This window comes from Nannospalax galili, unplaced genomic scaffold (assembly GCF_000622305.1).
Source record: "Nannospalax galili isolate Female #2095 unplaced genomic scaffold, S.galili_v1.0 scaffold54, whole genome shotgun sequence".
Lineage (NCBI taxonomy): Eukaryota > Metazoa > Chordata > Mammalia > Rodentia > Spalacidae > Nannospalax > Nannospalax galili.
In genome coordinates, this window is record NW_008341028.1 from 4,084,332 (window position 1) to 4,103,902 (window position 19,571).

Below are 19,571 nucleotides of genomic sequence, written 5' to 3' on the forward strand. Positions count from 1 at the left end.
AAATAAATAAAATATTAATAAAAGGATTTTTAGTGTGAAGAGGTGTTTTCTGAAGTTGGTGTTCTGCCTATAGTAATTCTAGTTTTCATCAATAAGGCAAAATTCCTAACAAGAAACATAAATAATGAATGATAAGCCCATCACCCAGTCATTAAAGACCAAGACTCAAAGTGCCAGCACATTGCTTTATCAGGCGAGTGGATGTTTTGTTGTTGTTGTTGTTGTTGTTGTTTTGTTTGTTTTTTGTTTTTGGGGTTTTTTTGCAAGTGCCATGATCTTGGAAGATCAAATAGGTACAGGCCTAAGTCACTGCCAAATAGATTTATATAATTTGAAGTGTAGGCTGGTGCTAGGGTCTGGTCCTCTGGCAGATACACAAAGTGCTGCTAACTCCCACTTAATCAGCAACTATAACAAGTTACAGTCCCTGGAGTGTAAATAGTATGAGTCAATGTTTTGGGGGATTTCTCTTTTATGGAAAACAAAAATGTTATTACTTGAAGAACAGCATATATTTTTGTAGTCAAGAATCCTAAATATGTACTTTAAAATCTTGATTTTAGTATTCTTTGATAAAGTCAGGATCTCCTTGTTTGTTTCAAAGGCAAATTCCTGCTTAAGTTCTCTGCACTTTCCACATATTTCCATCCCAAATTACTGCACCGCATCAGTTCAACTCACTGTAAATACTCGGTGTTGTAAGCAATAAAAAAAGACAACTGTAATGTTGTCTACAATGGCATCAGTTCTGAAGGAGATAGTCCCCTGAGATTGGATTTGATCACCAGCTGTGGTGTTCAAAAAACACTGCTAAAATGTATGAAATCCTTAATAGATGTTTCACAGGGCCCATAAACATTCTGTAGAGTCAAAGGGTAATAAATGGAAGAGGAATGGCTGCCTCACCCAGCAAGGACCACCTCTGCTTCTGGGCTGTGTGCCAGGATTGAATGCATCAGGGATGATGGAAACATTCAGTGTCAATAAATACCCTAAAAGGGGACAAAATTGGATCCAGCTGAGCTCATGTTGGAGCACTCAAGAACTTATGCTTTGTTTGAGAGAAGGAACAGACTCCTTCTGCTATCAGTTAAGTTAAAGGGAACTGGAAGAGGCAGAGATGAAAACATAGGTACCTTGGTGTCGTGTATCTTTGTCCTTGCCCCTCTGTGAACCCAGAGAAACGGCCATTGTCCTAAAGATGCTATGTGTCATGTTTCCCAGGAAGAGAGATCCCTCAAAGCTCATTTCCCTAAACACGTCTTTTACCGTCTACAAGGACAGGACCAAGTTGTCAGCTCTTCGTGACCCTGTTCAATGTCTCTTTTCTCCCACAGAATCTGTACCAGAACAGGTTTTTAGGCCTGGCTGCTATGGCATCTCCATCGAGAAACTCCCAGAGCCGTCGCCGGTGCAAAGAGCCACTCCGCTATAGCTATAACCCTGACCAGTTCCACAACATAGACATCAGAAATGGCCCTCATGATGGCATCACCATACCCCGCTCTACCAGTGACACTGACCTGGTCACCTCAGACAGCCGTTCTACACTCATGGTCAGCAGCTCCTACTATTCCATAGGGCATTCCCAGGATCTGGTGATCCACTGGGACATCAAGGAGGAAGTGGATGCTGGAGACTGGATTGGCATGTACCTTATTGGTGAGTACATTGCCACCTGTGACTCTACTTGTTGGAGCTACTGACATAACAAGGCATGTTTACAGTGTGCCACTAACATGAAAGTCTTGCATGTGTGTTTGGTCATTCAACAAGAACCCTATTCATAATTCACTGGTTTTGGAGTTTTTGTTGGTTTTGAGCCAGGGTCTCCCTGTAACCCCAGCTGGCATGGAACTAGCTATGTAGACCAGGCTGGCCTCAATATCACAGAGATCCACCTGCCTCTGCCTCCTGAGTGCTGGGATTTTTAAAGGCATGCACCACCATGCCTGGCTCATAACACTATTCTTACTGATTTGCTTTAAAAATACATATTACAAATTTGAAAATATAATAAATTACATGTAAATATGTATCTCTTCTATTACATAATAGAATCCATTGTGTAATGAATTGACTTGGTTATAAAAAGGCAAATGCATAATTTTTTAAATTTTTATTTATTATTTTTATTTTAGATGAATGAGTGTGTTGCCTGAATGTTTGTAAGTGCACCCATGTTGTGAAATACCTGTGGAGGTTAGAAAAGGGTGTCAGATTCCCTGGAACTGGAGTTATGGACGTTGTTAACTACCATGTGGGTGCTGGGAACCAAACTCGTGTCCTCTACAAGAGCAGCCAGTGCTCTTAGCCAATGAGCCATCCCTCTGCCCCACTATGTATAATTCAGGGGTCACCCCAAGTATCAACAGAAACTCCAGCAAAGAACAGACTTTCTGCCTTCCCTCAAAATAATTCACTATGACACATTCTGATGCACAGCACCCGACTTAACATCGCTATCACGGGAAATAATGGCACATTAAGAGCAATTTACAATTTAATAAAGTCCATTTTTTAGTGATAAAGAAAGCTATCTTTCCTGACTGAATAGCTGTCAGGAAAACATTTGTGACTGTCTAAAGGTTTCTGCTGTTCGAACCTTGGCTAGTGTAATTACAATACACATTATTATAAAGATAAAGCAGCAGGCATTTTGATGTTTTCACACAGTAGCAGTTACTAGATAAATTTGACTTCCAAACAGTGAAAATTTAATGTAGCTTATAAATTTAGTTTTCAAATAAAACAAAATACGATCTATCTAAAACAGAAATCACACAGTAACAACAGCTTTCCAAGCATACACTATTAACCCATGTGGTTTTGTTGTGTATTTGGCTATCAGCAATAAGAATGTAGAGACTGGGACTGGAGAGATGGCTCAACAGTTAAGGAGTACCCACTGGCTGCTCTTGCTGAGGACCTGGGTTCAGTTCCCAGCACCCACATGGCTGCTAACAGTTCTAGGGGATCTGACACTCTCTTCTGACTTCCATGGACACTGCATGACATGGGTTCACTTACATATAAGCAGGCATAACACTCATACACATAAAATAAAAACAAATAAAGTCTGGGCATGGCCTGGTCTACATAGCAAGTTCCAGGCCAGCTAGGGCTACAGGGAGACCCTGCCTCAAAAAGACCAAAAAATGAAAAAAATAATACAAAGATTTCATTTTAAAGTCCTACTTTTTTATGTCTGACAAAAGACCCAACTTGGCAGACTTATTTTGTAATGTCAATTGGGCTCTAATCAGATAGAGTTTTTTTAAAAATTCATTTCTACCTTTAGACTAGCCTGACCCTTCAGTTTTGCCACAATCACCTTCCCACCTACCTACCTCCACTTTTATTAGGAATGTGATTTGTCTATCTCCTGGAAGAAACTGGGTTTTTGTGCATGCACAGACAGAAGCACCTAATTTTAAACCAGATCTTTACAGGAATACCTTCCCTCAGTTTGTGACTATTGATGCTGTTTCTCAAGTTAGTAAAACACTGGAAGAGGAGTATGTTAGGGACAAAGATAATGAGCTATATGTGGAGAGACACTGGAGAGATACCACCCATGTGAACAAGTGTATGCTTCTGCAGTTTAACCACAGGGCTATCCTAGAGGTTGTCAAATTGGAGTGTTGGCACCCTGTGAGCATAGAAGGTTAATCACAGATTGTGTGTAGGAAGAGAACAGCAGAAAGTCCTTGTCAGAGCGACTGAGAGAAGACGGGGGAAACAAAAGGAAGACGGTGGAGGTGGCAAAGAGGTAGGGAGACGAGACACTTACCCCACAGAGAAGAGAAAAATCTGCTGGAAGAAGGAAGGGGCTATTTAGTCCTGTCAGGTTTCATGAAACACTGAATGAAATAAGAGCTGGTGCTAACATGACATTTTGACTGAGCCAAACGTAACCGTAACTCATCATTTTAAAATCTTAATCTGACAGTTTGTTATACTCATAGCAGCTACACACATATAACTGTGAAGTTATTTGATGCTAAATGCCAACACTTTAAATGGCATAATATTTCAAAAATAATTTCCCAATCCAAAACTATCTCTGAATTTTAAAAGTTCATAATTTGTGAGTTCTTACTAACTTATCTTCCAGATTTGCAGGTCTTGCCTACGCTCAAGTCATAGATCTAGATCAAGAAATTTAGGGGTGGTGACTTCATCTAATTGTCATTTCCAAATAAGGAGATGACAGTTCAGTGACTCCTATAGGTATGGAGTTCGGGTCCTGGCAGGAGAGTTCACATTGCCCTCGGGAACATTTTTGTGAACAGGGATGTGCTATTCCATATCAGCGTGCCAGAGAAATGCCCAAGCAAGGCCAATTTTTGTGACGCATTTGATATTATATGACCACCAGAGTTTGCCAGGCAGACCCTGTCAGGACACAGAAGGTGATGAGGCCCTACTCAGTGACACTGTTACCAAATCACCAATGCTGTCCTTTCCAGAGCCATTGGTGAGCCTAATGATGGGACAAGAGCATTAGTATTACCGCTGTCATAGTGACACAGCACTTGGTTGTCCTCACTTAAGGAGTGGTCATGATGAGGTAGAGAAGAACAGTAAGTGACTTTTTTTTGAGACAGAGCCTCACTATGTAGCCCTGGCTGGCCTGGAACTAGCTATGTATGTAGACCAGGCTGGCCTCAAACTCTCAAGGATCTGCCGTCCAAGTGTTGGGATTAAAGGCATACCAGCCTGCACAGGGGTAAATGATTCTTTCTGAGTGACATTGTTTTTCGGGACAGATAGACCTTGTTTCGAATAATATTCATTTGCCTCTAGACTGATGTGTGACCTCAACCAGGGATTTTCATCTAAGCTTCAAGTTACTTGCCTCCAAAATAAACATAAAACTTCAGCAATGAAAGTAATTGGTGAGATAATGTACATTTATTTATTGCCTCTTCATTCATCTTGTCATGTTGCTTTTTTCTCTGGATGTATTATGATAAACAATTCCATTTTCTGGTAATGACGCAGCTGAGTCTTGACATTCAATGTACACACCATTGTTTTAGTTGTACCCAATGCACAAAAGCTTCTGACCTAACCAACAGGTACTGGAGAATAATTTTCTAAAAGTCAGTAAATGGGCAGAAGCTTATCATTCGATCAAAAAGAAAAGTGCATAGAGGTAGCTTTGTTAGAAATAGGTATTTTCAGGGGCTGGAGCAATGACTCGGTGTTTAAGAGGACTGGCTGCTCTTGCAGGAGACCTGGGTTCCAATCCCAGCACGACACGGGTGCACTCACACACATGCAGGCATAACACTCATACACATAAAAAATAAAAAAAAAAAAAATAAGTAAAAAGAAATAGGTGTTTCCAGTGAATTGTCTCACACATATTCATTCAGGAGTGCCTCCTGTACTTTCACAAATGAAATCTAGTGTTTATTAGTTTTGTATCTAAAGTTAAGTATTCAATAATGCCCATGTCTCTTTTCCTGAGGTTAGGACACATACTTTGATGGGTATATGTTCTTGTTAGCTTTCTGTTGCTGCGATAAACACCATGACCAGAAAGCAACTTGGAGAGGGAAAGGTTTATTTCAGCTTTACAATTCCCAGGTGACAATCCAGCACTGGGGGAAGTTGGGACAGGAACTCAAGATGAGAACCTGGAGTCAGGAACTGAAGTAAAGATCATGGAAGAATGTTGCTCACTGGCTTGCTCCCTTGGCTTACTCAGCTACCTTCCTTATAGAGCACAGGCCCAATTGCCCAGGGATGGCACCACCCAGAGGCAGGTGGGAACTCCTACATCAGTTAGCAATCAAGAAAATGCCTCACAGACATGGCCCCAGACCAGTCCAATGGAAGAAATTCCCCAATTGAGGCTCCCTTTCCCAGGTGACTCTAGTTTGCGTCAAGTTGTCAAAAAATAACCAGCACAGTATAACTGATCACTCTAGCCATTAAAGTGTTATATTATGAATCATCTGTAGAAATATGTTTATCTTTATATCACATTTCAAATATTTTGAAATGTGATATTTTTAAAATTGAATTTGTTTTGTGGGGTGTGTGTGTATGTGTGTGTGTATGTGTGTGTGTCTATGAATGGGTATACATGTGCCACGGCCCAATTGGAAGTCAGAGAACAAGTGAAAAGAATTTCATTTCTCCTCCCAGTTTCTTCCCTTACATGATATATGTCCCAGGGATCAACTTCAGTTCATCAGGTTTAGCACCTTTACCCCTAAACCTTCTTGCCCCCACTGCACTCAACTATCTTAAAATACTTCTTCGGATTATCAGCTTTTAAAATAGTCATTCTTTTGATCCTATTGAAGTGCAACCTATTAAAACAGTGTAAATGTGAAATAAGTATGAAATCACAAAAATATAATTAAGTAGGTAAAATTAACATACTTGGCTCATAATGTACAAAAGTAGTTTTTCACTTAGTTTTGATACATTGAATTCCTTATCATAGCATGTTACCCCAACACCATGCTGGGCTTTGCTGAGTAATTTAGAGTAGTGACATCAGCGTACTTTCATGCATTCAAAACTTCCATCTCAAGTGATAACACAAAAAGTTCTCTGAAATTATGTGAATGAAGTATTTCCATAGGCCAGAGTCTGGGGATTGCATTCTCTTCCAGGTGAGGAGCCTCACCTGTATCAGATTAGAGATTATAGTCTTTATCAAACTGATTATTCTAAATGTTTTGAGTCTACTTCTGTGATCTGTACCTACTTGATGTGTGTGTACACACACAGATGTGTAGTGTTCTGTTAACTGAAACTTGTACATACTGAAACCCTGCTTGGACCTATTTGGTGGAAACTGAAGTAACTGTAGTGTGTAATCAGAGAACCTTCAAAGCAGGAGCACAGATAGATGTAAGTTTCAATTTAACACAGTGCTTCACAAAGCAAGGGTCATCTCTCTGCCTCTCCAGTCTCTATAAACAGATGATCGATGTGGTGATTTGAACGATGTCCCCAGTAGGCTCAACAATTTGGACACTTGCTGTATGGTCCCTAGTTGGTGGTGCTGTTTCGGGTGGAGATGGAATCTCTAGGTGGTGTGGCCTTGCTGGAGGAAGCACATCTCTGGGGGCAGGCTTTGAGAGTTAATTCCTCTTCCCACTTCAAGTCTGTCTCTTTCTGCTTCCTATATGAAGATGTGAGCACGAGGTTTCTGCTCCAGCCTCTTCCTGCTATGCCTTCCCCCCCACCCCCACCCCATGATAGGCTCTTACCCCTGGAACCCCAAAAAACTCTTCCTTCTATAAGCTGCTTCCATTGTGGTGTTTTATCACAGAAATAGAAAAGTAACTAATATAATAGATGATAAATATACGATAGATACACAAAACCCCTCCCTCTGCCCCTCCAGTTCATCCTACATTTCTCCCACTACCTTTCAATGCCCTGACTTCTTCTTTAATTATTGTTACTTACACACACACACACACACACACACACACACACACACACACACGCACATGCACATCTACTGAGTCCATTTAGTGGTGCTAGTATGTATATGTGTTTAGGGTTGATCACTTGAAATTCGATAAGCTATCAGGGGGCTGGTCCTTGGAAATCAACTCTTCTACTCTCCGCAGCCATTAATTGCCTGTGGTTCTGCATCTAAAGGTGAGACCCTTTGAAATTTCCCCCATTCACATCAGCATGGCATTGTGTGGGTGTTATATAGGCAACCATATTGCTGAGATTTCATGGGCACAGCTTCCCTGTCATGTCTAGAAGACACTGTCTAGCAGCAGACATCCTGGACCTCTGGCTCTTACCTTTCTGCATGCCTCTTCCTCAATGTTCTCTGACCTTTAGGAGTAGGAGTTGCATTATAGATGTATCAATTGGGGCTGGGCTCCCCACAGTTTCTGATTCTCTGTCCTTTTACCAGTTGTCTCTCTCTATGATTGTTTCCATCTTTTGCAAAAAGATGCTTCTTTGATGAGCTACTCTTACCTGTGGATTGAAGGATAAGCTTTTAGAACAGAAATTGCTTTGGTTTAGGGAAATAGTACTGGTAGGTTCTCCTCTACGGTCTATGACTCCTTCAGTCATGAGCATTTGGCTAGGTTTATAGTACCAAGCATGAATTCCTTTCAATTGAATAGGCCTTAAGTCCAGTTAGACAGTTGTTGGTTACCCCAAGGTAAAGTAAAACTACTGCTTTTGGGGGGATATTTTCTGGGCCAGTCATTGGTGCAGTTCATAGGCTTTATAGTCAGGTAGGACTTAATTGTTTTTCCCTTTGGCATTGCACCTCAGGGAGGAGGCTTCCAGGTCAGTTCTCCTTTATAATAGATTACAAGCTCCCTTGTCCATTTTGCTCAGAACAGCAATAGTGCTTTTGTTGTTCATTTTCCTAACACAGATTAGGATGTGGGAACTGTAGCCAGTTTCCATTTTGAAGACGAATCAAGAGAAAATATATTCCTCATTTTGAGGGTTTTTTTTCTGTATACTTTACTAAAACATTTTTATTAGAACCATTTAAAAACCTGCAAAAGGCTTTACCCTGTTATAAGCTGTGGAATCTAAGGTAGAATTCCACATATCAGAAGAAATAAATAATTGTTGGGTAGGCATGTCCTCCGAGGCAACTAGAACTGAACTCCCAGAGACTCAGTGGGGAGGATCTAGAGTCTGAGCACACTGGGGAAAAGGAGAGGGGTAGTCGCCATTTTGGAACAGAGTGGACTGTGGGGAGACAGCACCAGGACAGCTGGTGGACATCCCTGTGAACAGCTTTGGTGGCATGGATCTCAAAGCTTAGCCAAAATGTAGAAAATGGGCAGGGGGAGTTCATTTGTAAGTCACCCTTTCCCGGACATCATAAACCATGCTAAAACCCAAATAGAATGTATCATGTCGGTTTTGTCAATCTAAGTTAGGAACGAGTGACCCTGGGATCCCAGACAGCGTGTTTGGGTCTGGGAGGAGCAGGGGATTTGGTGCAACAACAATCAGAAAATATAATCTTATTTTGAGGGATCTAATACAAATCTTTTTGTTCTGGACAAAATGGATATGACTAAATTTTAAATAGTACAGTCATGCCAATATTTCAGGTTATTATTCATGATTTTGCTCATTAAGTATCATGGGACTTTAAAATAGAAGGCCTTATTTTAGCAAGGCTTTAAACAGAAATAGCTACTTATTAGACGTCTGACAGTATTCTAAGAACCTTGCTGATAGTTCAGTCAATCCTTAGAATAAAATTTAATATTTTTCTCATTTTGTGCTAAATAATCCAAGATACACACATATTAAATAAGATGCTTAAGATCACAGTGTATAATGTATGTGAAGCCTTCCTACCAAGGGGTTTGTAAATATTTCTCCCTAGAAATTTCTGGCCCAACAAAAGCACAGAGCAAAGAACTTTCAGGGAGAGGGCTTAGGAGACACCCGTGGATGTGGCGGGGAGCACGACTTGGCCCTCAGTGTCCACTCTAGTTCTGCCCTGGGATATGGTGGGAAGCACAGTTTAGCAGCCCCCATTCCAGTCCTTTTCTTCCATGCCTTCCTCTAGTACAGAAGCTGGCCTACTAAGAACTGTATTTCTTAGACTCCTGTGCAATCATATTCTGAATGCAAATTTGGTCTCTTCACCAGCTGCACCTGTGTAAGATTGGAAAGGTAGAAGTTGCACCTGGGGCCTTTCCTGCTCTTCTGCTGTAGCTTTTACTGAAACAGTGGCCTTGAGGAAATTAGCTATTCTATAGCACTGTCTAATATCCACTCACTGACTTCCTGGGCATCAACAGGCATGTGACGGTGCCAATAACAAACCCTGTGTGCTGCTGGCTGGTCATCATCTTGGTGAGAAGAGAGGCAGTTGCTTTGGCCTAATGCACAGGCTCCCGTTTCTGGATTATAGCTGCTGTTCTGAGTTCTCATGTTCAACAGGTCTTAGGCGGTCCTTTCTGAGTTAGGTGAAGACAGAAGCCTTGCTGGGAACCTGTCAGACAGAGTGCTATTTGGAGGCTTCATTTCAGAGCCTAATTCTCCAATACTGAATTCCCTTCATTAAATTTTTTCTGCATAAGGTATATAGACTTATTCTGTTTTTCTGAATTCACCTTGATGATATTCTTGAATTCCTAAGGAAAGACTAAGTAATATTTCTAATAAGTAGTGAACAAGGGGTTGGGAAGGGATACTTATCAGGACCAATTGTCAGTTTCTTAAAATGTGTTGTTCTTGGCCCATGCAAACTCAAACCAGATAAATACTCAACATAGAGCTGGGGAAATGGGTCAGAAGTCACAACCTTAGCTAGGATGAACTGTTGGCTGCTGGCCACTGCTGGGTGAGGAATCTTCTTTAAGGGAGTGATGCTAGATAGGCTGACCAGGCTCGAGTGGATGAACTCACACTGAGGCACATCCGGGGACACAAACTTAACTCAATAGGCCTTAACATATATGACAGAATGCATGAAATCCAGTGGGGGACTTGAGGGGGTACAGATAGGGGAGGGGGGTCTAAATATGATTAAGATGTATTATATGAAATACGAAAAATTTAAATATATATTGTAAAAAAAAAAAAGAATTAGAGGGACTGGGGAGATAGCTCAGCAGTTAAGTACACTGGTTGTTCCTGCAAAGGACCCGGGTTTGATTCCCAGCACCCACATGGCATCTAACACCATCCATAATTCCAATTCCAGGGGATTCTATGACCTCTTCTGACCTCCACGGGCATTGCATGACACAGATGCACTTACACACACACAGGCAATGCACTTATACACACAAAACAAATAAATAAAATAATTTTTAAAAAAGAATTAGATATAACTTCAAACTGCATTTCACAAATTAAAATAATTAACTACCAATTGGCATATTTTGAACCAATTGAAAATAAAAGGAATGCATATCAACACTGAAAAAAAAAAAAAAGAAGTTTCTATAGTGGAAGGTTTCCATACAGCTTTTTCTAAAGGCCTTTAGTGTTCCTTAGCCCTCCCCATACTCCCCGCTCTGTCCTGCCCTCCCATTCCCCACCCCATTTAATCCTTCCTACTCAAATGTTCCCTTTTCCCCCTTTATATTTCTGCACTCTACCCCCCCTCCCAGACTTTAGGGGACTCTTGAATAATTAATAAATACACTTTATATTATGAAAAAATTAGTTGTGCTTGAGTATGTACAGCAAAATATACATGATTTTTTTCCTCTTTATAAAGTGTGTTATTTTTCCATTATCATCAAAATTTTCCAATTCTTCCCAGGTACCTTTCTTATCTTTTTATTATGTGGGGGTCAAGCTCCTTAAGATTTAACCCATTTTTAAAATACTTTATTATTTTTTATTTTATGTATATGAATGTAATGCCTGCATGTAGGTAAATATATCCGTGTTGTGCAATGCCTGCAGAGGTCAGAGAGGGCATTGGATCTCCTGGAACTGTAGTTACAGACAGTTGTTAGATACCATGTGGGTGCTGGGAAGCAAACCCAGCTCCTCTGCAAGAGCAGACAGTGTTCTGAACTGCTGAACCATTTCTCCAGTCCCAGATTTAACCCATTTTTATACTTTCAATATTCTAAGGAAATTAACTATTTTGTTGAATAAATATATAAATATATTAGAAAATCCCTGAGAATATAGATATCTTTTTTCTATTCTCTACAGCTCATTATTTAATCATATTTTTGCTAATTCTTTGAACATTTCATCCAATGTGTTTTGATCATATCCACACACACACACATAGCCCATCTAGTCCAATTTGTGCTGTTCAGCTGCTATTGGGTGTTGGTTGATCTCATGAAGTGTGGTCGACCCATCAGGGTTCACACCCATAAAGGAAACTGACTGTTCCTCTTCCAGAAGCTATCAGTTAATGCCAACAGCTCCTCGGCTAGGGTTGGGACTTTATGCCCCCCTCCCTCCTCCACGCTGGGATTTTGTCTGACTTATACTTGTACAGGTCTTCTGCATGCTGACAACCACTGTGAGCTCATATGTGCAGTTGCCCTGTTGTGTCTGGAAAACATTGTTTTGTTGTAGTCATCTATCACCTCTGGCTCCTACAATCTTCCCACCACCACTTGTGCGATGATCCCTGAATCTTGGGGGAGAGAGTGCAATATGCCTATTTAGGACTGAGCACTCTGTAGTCTCATTCTTTGCGTGTTGACTAGTTGTGGGTCTCTGTGTTATTCACTGTCTGCAGCAAGAAGAAACTTCTCTGATGGGGACTGAAAGATGTGCTGATATATTGATATAAGGATAAGTCATTAGAAGTCAGTTGATACTATGTCCATTCAGCAGAATAATAGTAGTATGATTTCCCCTAGAGTCTATGACCTGTCTAGCCACAGGTTCTTGGTTCTGATGATGGTGCTAGATGTGGCCACATTGTGCAGTGAGCCTTAAATGCAATCAGAAAGTGGTTAGTCTCGTAATATTTGTGCCACTATTGCACCAGTGGGCACACCTTGTCCAGTCAGTCATTATAGCTCTCAGGGGTCACAACTGGGAATATTGATATACTCGTCTCTTCTAGTAGCATGCAGAGCACTTTTCAATACTATGAAAGGAGGGATGAAGTTTCTAGGTCAATACTAACATGATTTCTCCATGTTCAACAATTCACATATGTAGTGTCTTCAGCAATAGGGTCTTACCACCAAGTTCCAGAGGATAACCAAAAGCAATGGCAATATCCAGTAATGTGTAGGGGTCTATAGTAGAACCCCCTGGCCCACAACTCCAAAAGACATAGTCCATTCCTGGCACTGGGCTCTTTATTTGCTACCCTGTGGTGTCTGGTAGGGATATTATCTCCCTGGTATAGGGTAACTCCATTCTCTCTCTCTCTCTCTCTCTCTCTCTCTCTCTCTCTCTCTCTCTCTCAGTATCTTTCATTTACTCCATATATATATACATATGTATATGGATGCTTCTATAGCAGTGGTTTACATATGACTTTTATGCTTTGAAGAATTATTATTTTTAATCATCTTTAATAACTACATGATTAGAAGAAGCATTTCACTACAGCTTTAGGATATTCAGTAACACACTCCAGAGCAAGAGTACATCTCTTTCACCAGTGGGTGCAAGTTTCTAGGTTCACAGTTGAGTTAATACAGTTATACAATATTGAACTCAATATAAGCCCTGTAAGACATAAAATTGAATGAGTTTTTAACCTTTAAAAAAGATCTCCATTTCATTTTAGAATATATTGTTTCTTGCAGAAAGACTCATTGTTTTTGCTACTAACACTGCGATGTTGGCGCATGCATCTCTAATCTGTATGTATCTGATTGTTACTAGTCATAATCGGTTGCACTTGGATCCTTGGCACCTGTGTATGTCTATGAATTCATTGGTAGATTTCAGTGGTAATATTTATCAGTTCTATAATTAGCATGACATAAATTTCCATGCTTCCTCCTCGAGTATAATGCATTTTTTAATTTGTTGATTTTTTTGTACATATGACTTTTTCAAAGTCTTTAGAGGTAGTTATCCCTCCCTGTACTCCCTCCTCTACCCTGCCTTCTTATCCCCAACCCCATTTAACACTTCTTGTTCCATTATTCCCCTTTCCCTCTTTATATCACTGCATTCTATCACCCCTACCTTGATATCCTCCCCTCACGAACCCTTACTACTATCATAGCTGTTCATTGGTTTACCCTAACAGTTTATCCTGGAATGGTGCAATACACGCAATGCACACCATCTAATACATGAATGGACTGCCTACCTTCTAGATGTTATTGTATACAAACACATGAATGTGACTATGGTGATCAGAGTGAATAATTTGAACAGATACCACCTCTTAAACAACTGCCATAATGAGGCAAATTTTATACTTGGATGTAAAGCTACAGGGAGCTAAAAAAAATACTATGTTGACTTTAAAAATTAATGAAGCATACTTTTTAGCATATTATAAAATTATCTTAGTAATCCAGACAGGACTATGAACACACAGTGTGAATATAAAGATGGTTAAATTTTGCGAATAAGTGATTTTCCAAAGGATACAAGCACTTCTTATTGTTAATGAAGCAAAGAGATGATGGCGTTCTTCCCAGTCATCTTTGCAAAGAAGCAACAATGACCCCAAACCAAGTCCAGTCAGAATCAAGTCACCAGCACATTTACCAGGCATAACACTTACTTCTTCACTTTTCAGATGAGACACCCAAAGCTCTCGATACCACCCTGTTGCTAAATGGTAAAAAAAAAAAAAAAAAAAAAACCTCCAGAACTGGTCCTATGGATTCAAGCTCAGCCCTTCTTGTATTTCATCACTGCCTGTTTGCCCAGTCCAGCCAGATGCAGCATGTGAACTACAGGGTTAATACTGATTGTCAGCTTCACAGGACCTAGAGTCTCCAAAGATACAAGCCCCTTGGAACATCTGTTAGTGCCTTATCTGGATGAGTGTAATGAGGCAGAAAGAGCCACCCCAAATAAATGTAAGCAGTACCACTCCATAGTCTGTCATCTTAGACTGAATAAAAAGGAGAAAATGGAAACTAGAGATGGCTAAGCTGTTAAGAACACTAGCTAGCAGCTCTTCCAGAGGACTGAGGGTTCCCAACACCTACATGGTGACTAGCAATCATCCATACCCAGTTCCAGGGGATCTGGCACCCCCTTCTGGCTCCCATGGACTTTGTACATGAGTGCACTATCCATACATGCAGGCAGAATGCTCATACATATATAATAAAAGTAAATGTTTAAACATTTTAAATTGAGCAAATGGGGCTGGAGAGATGGCTCAGCAGTTAAGAACACTGGCTGTTCTTCCACAGGACCTGGATTCAAGTCCTAACACCCACATGGTGGCTAACAACCATCTATAACTCCAGATCTAGGGGATCTGATGCCCTTTTCTTTCCTCTGCGAGGTATTGCAGGCACATGGTGCACTTACATACCTGCAGGCAAAATACTCATACGCATAAAATAAAAATAATAAATATTTTTTAAAGGAACAAGCGAGTTGTGTACTGGCATTCATCAATCTTTACTTCTTGACAGCAGATACAATGTGACCAGCCACCCAAAGCCCCTGCTGCAGTGCCCACCTACCATGGTGCACCCTCAAACTGTGAGCCAAAATAAACCCTTCCTTCCTTCAGTTGCTTTTGTCAGCTACTTTCTCCCAGCAAAAAAATAAATAAATAGATAACAAGACAATATCTTAGGCTGAAAAAAGGAGCCATCATGACCCACTTGCTTCTCTGCAGTTAGGGCTCTTCACGAATCTCCATTCAATTGTCCCCCCAGGTCCTGTGGTAAATTAGCACTCTCAAAACATGCTTTTCCTCATGGCATCAGCTCCAGCTAGCTATGATTACTATGGTGAAGTGGAAAGTGCACAGGCTCTATGGAAAATCAACATAAAATCCACAGTTTTACTTTCATCTTTACAGAGAGAGTGGGTTCTAACACTAAGGAAGTGACTGACGGTCAGCTTGGTCTTCTAGGACCTGTCTTCTCCAAGAATGCAGCATTTCTCTCTGGGCACTGGCTTCCAAAGGGCAACCTGATGAGAAGAGAGGCAGTAGGGGGTGAAGTCATACATGACTCACCATAGCTCTGTGTCTCCGGACATTGACTTTCATTCCCTAGCCCTCCACACACCCATTTCATTTCCTACCTTTCTTCTCATCCTTCAGCAGTTGGTCCACTTTCTTAGAATCCACATTTGACAAAGTACCCTGATCTCTTCTTTCATATTTCCTTTTACTTATTTCTTAAGTGTCTGAAGATTTTTTTTGCCGTTGTTTGCATACTTTAGTTCAGAAGAGACAGTATTGGTTTTGCCTAACCCCACAGCCCCTGCACATTCCTCACCATCTGGTAGATCATTGGATTTCAACTGTTGAATGAACAAATTGATGCATAGGTCCATAAAGAGTTACATAAATAAGGTTACTCTCCTATACAAAAATATCATGAGGGTATGTGGATCCTAGCACCAAATCCTTTTAAATTCCAGGTCCTTTTAATAAGATGATGCTATACAACAGTCCCTTCTGCATGAAATAACTACCATCATCATGACTTCAGCTGAGCCTGGTCACTAAACATTGTCAGAATTGGGCTTGTTGATGGTTGTGCTCATTCGTTAAAGGAGGGCCAAGCAGGGTCATTGGACCCTCACCATGTTATTCAGCCACTCTTCCCAGCCAACTGTACATAATTTGGCCCTAATCACACATGGCCTCCTGGATTTGGGGAGAGCTAAAGTATATAATCTGGGGAAGGCTAGGAAGACAAGGCATGACCCATGCTGGGTAAAGGCTTTCCAATGTGCATACCCTCAGGTCATACATACACTTCAGAAACCCCTCAGTTATCTCGGTAAATAACCTCAATAAATTCATTGGTTCCCCAGTAAAACGTTAATCAAACATTAGCTCGACACTAGAACCTTAAAAGGGAATAAGCATTGCTTAGCATCTCCAGAAAAGAAGTCTCACAAGATATGGAAATTTTATTTGTGAATGATATTATGTCTCATAATTATTTTTTTAAAAAGAAAATAAATATGTAAAACATGTTAAAAGAATGTGGAAATGGAGATATTTTCCAATATACACAGAAAAAATGAGAACACCTAAGCAAATGATGAAGGTCTGTTTTGGTTTGTTATGATATATAAAGGATGAGACAAAAATATTATACACATAATCTTAAATTTTCTATGGTCATAGTTTAGTCAACTAGTTTAAGGAACAAAATAAATATCTAGACAAGGTTTATCTGAGAATATTTGGTTTTTTTACCCAAGTCTTATAGAACATGATAATTAAAAGAACCAGACTGGTGGAACTAAACTTATTGGATCTTCAACAGCTATACTTTGAGGCCTATATTAATGCGGTCAGAGGGATTTAAAGGACAGTTTTTGCCCCTTGTCCTCCAAGGTTGACTAAGTTCCAGGGGACTATGGAACATCTCTCAAAATGTCCTGTAACTATGATGAGTCACCTGTCCTCTTGTTCAGGGAGGCCATGGAGACCCCATGAGATGGACTTGAACCAGTGTCCAGTCTACAAAGATGAGGGTCAACTCAGAGGAAACATCTCATTCATGCTTCCAACTGAAGCCAGATATGGTTGAGCAGGACCTTTGACTTTTTACATAGATGGAACTGGTAAAAGAAAGGAGCCAGGAGCTCCTCCCAAGTCCACATGACCCCTGAGGAACAGAGCCTCAAATAACCTTAAGTGTAAAAATAAATTGATTTATTTGGGCCAACTGTATGGTCTTAAATACCCAAAAGGAAAGTATAACCAAAGAGTATAGTCATCAGTATATTTCTTTAAGACTTCAAGGGATTACATTTCCTAGACATTAGGCTTGAGTCTATATAAAAAGTTATTTAGACAATTATTTCTCATTGATGATTTTGTTCCTAACCAGAAAGTGCTGCTCAGATGTAAGACTTCAAATTTTGGTCTCCACTACTGTAGCACCCACCTGTAGCTAAGGGAGACAACCAGCTTTTGTTCTAAAATGATGGATAAATTTTTCTCTTCCTATCTAGAAGCCTTTGAGAGGAAACTGACACTTATTCTAACCACTCCAACAGCTATCAAAATACTTGAAAGCAAATCTTGAATCCATCACTCTAGAGCCCAGCCTTAGAAGACAAAAGAAAATTGAGGAGGAACCCAACAGAGGGATGTTTTTGGAAGCCCTCATCAAGAAATTCCAATGAACTCTCATACGAACATTTGAAAATTGCCCTGTTCTTTTTTCTAGTTCCCTGTCTAGAACTTGTAATGCTGATTACTCTTGCCTTTACTTCTCCTTCACATCTTCTAGTCACGATTCAAGGACTTTCTTTTCCCCCTAGAGATAAGAGGCAATTTGGGAGTCTTTTAGATAGCCCCACTGAAGGGGTGCCCCAATTGCCTCACCCTACATCCCTGTTCAGCATGAAAGAAGCCAGAGCAGTCTGCATCCTGATTCCATATCTGCAAGCTGGGTAACCTCTTCAGAGGATGGTGGATAAGAATAGGAGGTAGGAATTGGCTAGGGAGTTAGGGTAAAAAGACTCCAAAGAAAAGTAGCCAGTTTCTTGGCTAAAACTCACAATGTCCTTGGGCCTCTTAGCAACGTACTCTGTTTCAAAGGCCAAAAATGTCAAAAATATTTGGGAGCTTTTATCTAATCCTTAAAAGATTTCAGGGGAAGCTGGGCATGGTAGCACACGCCTTTAATCCCAGCACTCAGGAGGCAGAGGCAGGCGGATCTGAGAGCACATGAAGTTATCAGAAAAAAAGTGATGGGGAGATATGGGAGGAGTTGGAGGGGAGGGAGTGGGCATGGATTTGATCAAAACACCTTATATGCATGTATGAAATTCTCAATAAATTATTTATTAAAAGAAAAAGACAAACTGTGTGCTATGTAGCACTATGTGTAGATATGGTATTAAACAATGTACTAGGAAGTGTCTATAGACAGAGCAAAGTCCTGTTATGGCTAGTCTTTCAAGTGGTTCTCTGAGGTTTATGGAGAACTACTATATGGGTTATGTCTCCTGTTGCCATGGCAAAATATCCACAAAACCAACTATAAGAAGGAAGGTTTACTTTGACTCGTGGCTTAAGGAACAATCCATCATGGTGGAGGATTGTGAGGTAGCTAGTCACATCACATCACATCCACAGTCAGGAAGCAGAGAGATGAATGCTGGTGCTCAGCTCATTTTCTCCACTTTATTCAGTCCAAGATCCCAGCAGATGGGATGGTGCTGCCCACATTCAGGGTAGATTTTCCAACTTTACCTAACCCATGTAGAAACTCACTCACAGACATGCCCAGAGGTGTGTCTGTCACCAATTAACCACTGAACCTTCTCTCCAGTCCCCAGTCCGTTGAACATCTGAGAATTTTTGTTATAGATCTGTACACCTTACATGCCTTTGTCCACCTGTGCTATGATCTGCACTATAGGTAAGAATTTACTGGGTCAGGCCAAGCTGATTATGGTGATTTGAATAAGACCATGTCTCCCACAGGTTCAAGTGTGGAACACTTGGCTCCAGTTGTTGGCACTATCTGTGGAGGTTTAGGAAGTGTGGCTTTGCTGGAAGAAGCATGTTACTGGGGTGTGGGCTTTGGGCATTCATATCCTTTGCCCCCTTTCTGCTTCCTTTGTTTCTCTGAAGATGTGAGCAGTCAGCTTCATGCTCCACCTGCCTCTTGCCATGTCACGTCCATCCCCTACCCCATGATGGACTCTTATCCCTCTGAAAGCATAAGCCTCCAAAACACTTCCTTCTATAAGTGTTTTACCACAGCAAAAGAAAAGTAACCAATGCACAGCCTGGAAAATACACTCTCCAATCTGTCTAGCTTCCTGTAGGTTGTGCCATGTGCTCTAGGTTTCCTGCTTTCATGAGCTGTCATTCATGCTGGGGTGGACTTTGGTGATACAGCTGTCTGTGAGTCATTTCTACTTCTGTAAGTAACTCCACACCCACACTGCTGTAAGAGACCCTAATAAACTCATTGGTTCACCAAGTTGTGGAATATATA

At 40.7% G+C, this 19,571-nt stretch overlaps 1 protein-coding gene across 7 annotated transcripts in view; it reads left to right on the forward strand.

The window, feature by feature from the left end:
- Hecw1 (HECT, C2 and WW domain containing E3 ubiquitin protein ligase 1) overlaps positions 1 to 19,571 on the forward strand; it is a 492,247-nt gene that overhangs the window by 194,588 nt on the left and 278,088 nt on the right. For all 7 annotated transcript variants that reach the window (XM_008836284.1, XM_008836287.1, XM_008836281.3 and 4 more), the window contains exon 3: positions 1,338 to 1,662. In XM_008836284.1, coding sequence (XP_008834506.1) covers positions 1,338 to 1,662 — 325 coding nt within the window. The remainder of the gene's footprint in view (positions 1 to 1,337; positions 1,663 to 19,571) is intronic.